Genomic DNA, 6,718 nt, shown 5'->3' with positions numbered 1-6,718 from the left:
CAAATTAAGTGAAATTAGGCAAGTAAACGTATCAATTGGAATATAGAAGAGAGAAGCCATAAGTTATTAGATCTAAACCTTTAAGTAAAGTATTTGTAGTTAGCCTTTTATATATAAAACTGTCTGGATAATTATCTAACTCTTTTCCTTTTTCTATAATTTTTCCCTTTCATTTTAGGTAAAAGTGAGCATAGAAAAGGCAAATCATATTTTCTATAAATGTTACAGAATGACACAGTAGTCTTCTAGTAGAAAAGAAAAGGAGACAAAACTCAAGTCACATATATAAATTTCCTTTGTTTACAAAATTTAAAAAAAAAAGGGCAGTAGGGTGCACAAGGCATCTCGCGTTCACTAGAGTCGGGGGAAGGATCGCACCCCAAGGCCGCATTTACAAAATTATTGCAGATAATAAGAACTCTGAACTTTTAGCTGCTACTTGGCTTCTCTTCCTCTGTATTAGCTTCAGCTTCTTCTGGTTCAGATGGAGTTTCCATCTTCTCAAGCTTTGCTACCCGGAATATCGCCAAATTGGTGTCCCCTAAATGAGAAAGTTGACACATTTAATATACGAGTTTAACTTCTATATACTGACAGTATAAACAATCAGATCACCTAAAAGATAATTACAAGCAACTGTTTATAATAAGTGGGATTAGTAACCTGAAAAAATAAGGAAGGTAACTTGTTGAAATAATTGATAGCGCAAAAGTTCTTTATATTGTCAGCCTATATAAATCAAATTCTTGACACGATAGCATAAGCAATACAACCATCCCATGGACAAGGAATGATCCTTTCTCTCTACATTGCCAACCAAAAAATTATAAGAAAGTGTGAGAAAAACTCAATGATGGAAATGAAAAGCTTGAACATCTACTTGTAAGTATGCTATTTCTAAAAGATGATGCAACAAGGCTTTTTCAGCATATTTGAGTAGATGTTTCCTTCACGAATGCGGAATGCTTTGTGCATCAGACTGCCATTTCTTTTAATCTTGTATACCAGTTTTCTAAGTAATGACATTCCAACTTCCCCCTAGATAGTCTCAAAATTCTTTTTTTTCCTTTTGTCTTTTTTCTTCCCGTTTTACTTATCTAATGAATTTTTAATGTTTCTCATATCATCAAAGATGGTAAGCAACCCCCATTTCCAACCGAGAGGTTGTGAGTTCGAGTCTCCCCAAGAGCAAGGTGGGAAGTTCTTGGAGGGAAGGATGTCGGGGGTCTATTTGGAAACAGTCTCTCTACCCTAGGGTAGGGGTAAGGTCTGCGTACACACTACCCTCCCCAGACCCCACTAAGTGGGATTATACTGGGTTGTTGTTGTTGTTGTCTCATATCATCAAAGACAAGGTACACCAAACATTTCATTTGGTCAATGCTACATATGTACTCCATATCCACACTAGAGATTGGCCATTGACTCATGTTTTCCTCTCAACAAGCTCACGTGGTCTAATGTCGGTCATGATGGAGGGCAGATAAAAGTGGACTGACATGCTTCTAACTTGTCAAGCTTCCGAAGAAGAGGTACGTATGATGCTTTAAACAAATCCCACGTCAGAAAGTGAGAGAAAAGAGAAGTGCTATATAAGACAGCACAAGTTTATAAAGTACATCGATTTGGCATAGTCCAAGGGACAAATCAATGAGATCCATTGGACCAAAGCAGACTATACGTACCTAATTAAGGCGGGTCAATCTTGTGGACTCTGGGCTAATTAACTATATTCCCTGATTTAATTATACACGGACGAAATTATAACTACGGTTTAAAGGGAAAGGAAAGCAGGATACAACAACCAGTCTATTCCTACAAGTGGGGTTTGGGGAGGGTAGGATGTGCGCAGCCTTACCCCTACCCTGGAAGGCAGAGAGACTTTTTCCGATAGACCCTCAGCAAAGGAAAGTAGGATACGGAAAGTAAAATTAGGATTGATTACAGAAGCTGTACCAAATGTCAAGAGACTTCCAGGTAATGCAGCAGCAGCCACACCAGGTCTAAGCCTCTTCTCACCGATGAACGTGCCATTCGTGCTGTCTAAATCTGTCACTACGAGATACTCTTCCATGCTTTGTAGCAGAGCATGTACAGCAGATACTGTTTGTACATTAACAGATATTCAGCTGGTGCGGGAAAGACAAAGCATTTCAATTGAGTTTAACTTCTATAAACTAACAACGTAAAACCAATTATACCATCAGATCATCTAAAAGAAAGATAATTAAACAGTAGAACAAGTTACTTGAAAAGTAAGATTGGCAACCTTTTTCGACATGTTAAATTACATAGAGTAAACATTACTTACACGGTCAATTTCTACAAGTCAAATTCTACAACAACAAACCCAGTGAAATCTCAGAAAAGTGGAGTCTGGGGAGGGTAGAGTGTATGCAGGCCTTACCCCTACCTTACGAAGGTAGAGAGACTGATTCCGATAGACCCCCGATTCAAGAAGAAAAAACTAAAAAGGAAGCAGAAACAACAAGTAGTAACCATAGCTCTATAAGTAAAATTATTTCAGAAAACTGCTTTCATTACCTGTAGGCACCGGAATGACCATATCTGCTTTCTCAGCAACACGTCCGACAGTAACTGCACCCTAAACCGTGTTGCAGAATGTGCAATTAACATACATGTGCATATGTATGTTAAATGGTGAATCCAATGTTGCAAAAAGAAATGTACATCATAATACTTACAGAAGGTATTTCAAGAGAGCCTGGCTTTGCAGTTGGAGAACCGATGTGCCTTGCGTCTCCATCACCTTTTTCCAGGATTGTTGTATTCAATAATTGATATTTAAATTAAAAGTTCTAAGCTAAAGGGAACATGTATAGATAAGATCACAAAAATGCTTAAAGCTCCTTTGTCTTCAACCATATATAGAGATTACTATCTGCCAAGTCTAGCAAAATCAGTCCGAAACCAATATGAAGCTCACCCGAGCCTCTTGGGCCCCATTCCAAACATCCACACAAGTATATATAGATTGCTATACTCTGCAGCTTATAACACATTCATTATGAAAGAAGAAAGCAAGTAACAAAAATTCAGGTCCTTGCTTTAAAGCATCAACTAGCATGTGGTTCAGGGGCGTACACAAGATTTTTTATAAGTGGCGTCAATATTTATAGAAGAACGAAGAATAAATAACTTTAATTATACAAGAAATAGCGTTAGTGCATTGATTTTGTTGAGTCTTAATTTAAAAGAGGTTCCGAGTCCAATTCTACTTACCTATGATTTTTAACTAGAGGCTCTCTCAAATATTTGCCAAAAATATTTTCTACTTGAGGTTCGAATCGACGACCTCTTACAGCAAAATAAGGCACTTAACCAGCGTACTAGACGATGATCCGTGTCTAAGTGGTGGCATTTTCTCTTGTTATTATTTTCCCACAGTATTAATACATATGATTAGCAAAAATTTCGACGAAGCGGTGTCGCGTGACACTGCTTCGTTCAACGTGCGTCCGCCCCTGATGTGGTTCACAGTGATTAAGTTAAGACAAAGGAAACAACAAATTATAAGAGAAAATAGTGATTTTAGCTTTTGAGTTATTACCTTGGTTTGATCCCTACATATTTTTTTGACTGAGCATATTTACCCTTTATAAAGAGTTTAATCTCTATGCACTCCAGTATAATTTTATAGACACCATCATGTTAAAATGATCTACAACGACAGATAATTCTCTATAATAAGCTTAATTGTAAATATCAAATACGGAGAATAAAGAAAATGACCAGCTATAAATGCACTCACAGCGTAAAAAGCAATGCACGTGTATATAAGTTAAATTCTTAATTTAAAAAGTGTAAGAGTTTGGTCCCTGAAGTTTTATAATGGTAGTGTCGGACCAGTTTATGTACATCATTTCTTCGGATACTTGCTACTTCTTACGAGTGTAGGTACGAATAATTATGTCCACCAAAATTTAGGCATATAAGAAGAAATCACCTAACTTTTTTTCTCTACTGGAATTTTTTCATTTCCCCTTTTCTTTATTCAAGTATTAGTTCTCGCAATAGGTCACGGGTTCGAGCCGCGCAATCAGCCACTAATGCTTGCATCAGGGTAGACCATCTACGGCTCATCCTCTTGGAGTGCGGCCCTGGACCCTGCGTGAATGCAAGATGCTTCGTGTACCGGGCTGCCATTTTTTTATTAGTTCTCGCAAATTTGACCCCATTAATTGTTTCCCATTCTACAATTCAGCACTATTAGCTCATGATCAGAATTCAGAAACTTTTATAGCCAGCCCGGTGCACAAAGTATCCGTAGTTCATGCAGGGTCTGGGGAAGGGTCACTTGAACCCGTGAAGACAACGTTATCATTAATCCAAGACTCCCCTTCCTCACCCCACCCCACCCCGCCCCAACCCAACCCACCCCCACCCCACCCTCAAAAAAAGAAAAAATCTGCCACATACCTATAAATTCAAGAAGCCATGTAACTGAAACATTAGTTGAATTGCTCTCAGCCACAGAAGCATGGATAGCTCCAAATTGCCTCAGTTGCCTTGCATTGCATTTTAGCTTTCTGGGTATGCAATTAAATCCAAGAATATTAATGGAATTAGAAGAACAAAGGGTAGCTCTTGAATGAAACAAAGATGGTAATTTTGGGAGATTAGCATAGGAAATAGACTGTGAAATTGTAGTTAAATCCATCTGTTTTTTTTAAACGGAATTTCCTGTCTTTTTTTTGTTCACTCTTTATGATATTTATATATATGGTCTGTGGATAAAATTTCTATAGACCAAAATGTGGTTGAGAACTTGGCTTATATAAAATGCTTATCTTGGGCTCCATAGGGTCAAGTAATACTACTTTTTGGGTGTGTTTGGTATGAATAATTTTGTCTCCAAATATTTTCCTTATTAACTTATTTTCCTAATAACTTCTCGTCAAAAGAAATAATAATATTTTTCAAAAGTTTTTTCCAACCTTCCGCACCCTACTCTCCACTTCCACAGTCCACCCTCCACCCCACTCACCCCTACTCTACCTATCCTCCCACCCCACCCCACCCCACTGCCACCCCGGCCAAAGGCGGAGCTAATATAGGACCTGTGGGTTTGGCCCTTTTTTTTTTTTGAGAAAGGAGAATAGGAATGAAACAAAAGAATCTAATTGCAAAAGCAAAACGGGATATTTTTCGAACCCCGTAACTTTAGTCCAAATCCTGTATTCATCTTTAAAATTTCATTGAATATATATAAATTATTAATTTGGAAAGCTTACCTAAGTAGTATATTAGATATATTATAAAAAGTCACCTTAAGCATGACTTGATAGTTTAACAATTTTTACATCGTCGGTACACAGAAATTAAATTTCCTCTTTTTTAATGTTTTACTTAATTCCTTCTTGTTTTTTTGATGAATTCTGTGGATAAAATTGCTAGAGAACAAAAATGTGGTTGAGGATTTGGCTTATATAAAATGCTGTCATAAAATATTTTGGATAAATTTTTGGCTCCAAAATGTCAAGTAATAGTACTAATTTATTTTTGGATTTAATTATCTTATATTAGTAGACAGTGTAAATAAATTTTTAAATAATCGGTATAATTTAAAATTTTACTACTTGTTCTATTCTAATTCATTTGATATAATTTTGAGCCAGCATGGAGTTTAAGAAAGATATGGAAGAATTTTTGAAAATTGTAATCATAAATATGCCATTATATTTAACACTTTTGAAATTTATAGTACCATTATATATTTATAGATATAAAAACTTCTTGTTAAGGATAAAATGAGAAGTTTAAAGGATTTGACATATAACAGTATAAAAAACTTTATACTAGTAGTGTACTTTATTTAATCCTGGTACTTTATTGACTTATAAGAATGAACGAAAAAAAGTGAGTGGATCGATCAAGTATCCGAAGTCTAAAAAAATTATTATTGATAATCCAAGTCCATACATATTGATAAAAAGAATTGTTAATTATTTGCTAAATAAATAAGTAGATTGAAAAACTCGTGACTATGAGCCCGTTTGGATTGGCTTAAAAAGTAGCTTTTAAGCACAAGTGCTTAAAAGCACTTTTTAAGTGCTGGAGCTGGTTTTATAAATAAGCATTTATGCGTTTGGATAAAAGTGCTGGAGCTGAAAAAAAACTGTTGAAATGTTTGGTGAACAAGTGCTGGTAAGCACTTTTTCTATTAAAATGACTGAAATATCTTTAAATCTGTTAATACTATAAAAAAGCTTATTACTATAATATTTTATTTTAAACTTATTGATATAAATACGAAATAATTAATATTTGAAATGATCACCTAAGATAATTTTTATAAATATAATTGTTGAACTCTTATTTTTCACTTCTTTCAACCATGTAAATTTTTTATTTATTTCTTGAAATTCCAAGCTTACTGGGAAAACATATGAAATGACTATCACATTCTAATAAATATTTAATCATTTTTATATTAATATTTAGGACTATTTTTCCTTCCTTTTAAGTTAGGAGTACTATTTCCTATTTCATGTTTTAATTATTTAGTAAGAAAACTTCATTAGGTAAATGTCGTATTCACCTTTCAAAGCAAAGCTAAACTTCAAAGTAAGTTCACGTTCTAACAAATTTTAAAAGTTTGAGTTGGATATTATAATTATTTCAAAAAAATTTGTGAAGGACATTTTTGGAATAATAAATATTATTAGGGATAAGAGGGTAAAATACTTGGTCAAAG

The 6,718-nt window shown here is 34.9% G+C and overlaps 1 protein-coding gene across 1 annotated transcript; it reads right to left on the bottom strand.

Annotated features, from left to right (window-relative positions):
* Positions 1–191: 191 nt before the first annotated feature.
* Positions 192–4,767, bottom strand: LOC107790586 (uncharacterized). Its single transcript, XM_075243742.1, has 5 exons — positions 4,441–4,767; positions 2,706–2,770; positions 2,545–2,605; positions 1,957–2,103; positions 192–541 (listed from the first exon to the last, which is right to left on the bottom strand). Exons 1-5 carry the CDS (start codon positions 4,679–4,681, stop codon positions 429–431), a joined length of 627 nt encoding a protein of 208 aa, XP_075099843.1. The 5' UTR covers positions 4,682–4,767; the 3' UTR covers positions 192–428.
* Between the last annotated feature and the right edge of the window lie 1,951 nt (positions 4,768–6,718).

Source organism: Nicotiana tabacum, chromosome 22 (genome assembly GCF_000715075.1).
Source record: "Nicotiana tabacum cultivar K326 chromosome 22, ASM71507v2, whole genome shotgun sequence".
In the NCBI taxonomy this organism is placed as follows: domain Eukaryota; kingdom Viridiplantae; phylum Streptophyta; class Magnoliopsida; order Solanales; family Solanaceae; genus Nicotiana; species Nicotiana tabacum.
The sequence above is the reverse complement of the archived record's forward strand: the minus strand, read 5'-3'. Positions and strand labels throughout refer to the sequence as shown.

Bases quoted from the DNA above. Each gene is read 5' to 3' on its own strand.
- LOC107790586 (XM_075243742.1), bottom strand. From the start codon at position 4,681: ATGGATTTAACTACAATTTCACAGTCTATTTCCTATGCTAATCTCCCA. The intron at 2,771-4,440 runs GTATGTGGCAGA...TCCTGGAAAAAG, and splicing joins ATGGCTTCTTGAATTTATAG to GTGATGGAGACGCAAGGCAC. The intron at 2,606-2,705 runs GTAAGTATTATG...AACACGGTTTAG, and splicing joins GCTCTCTTGAAATACCTTCT to GGTGCAGTTACTGTCGGACG.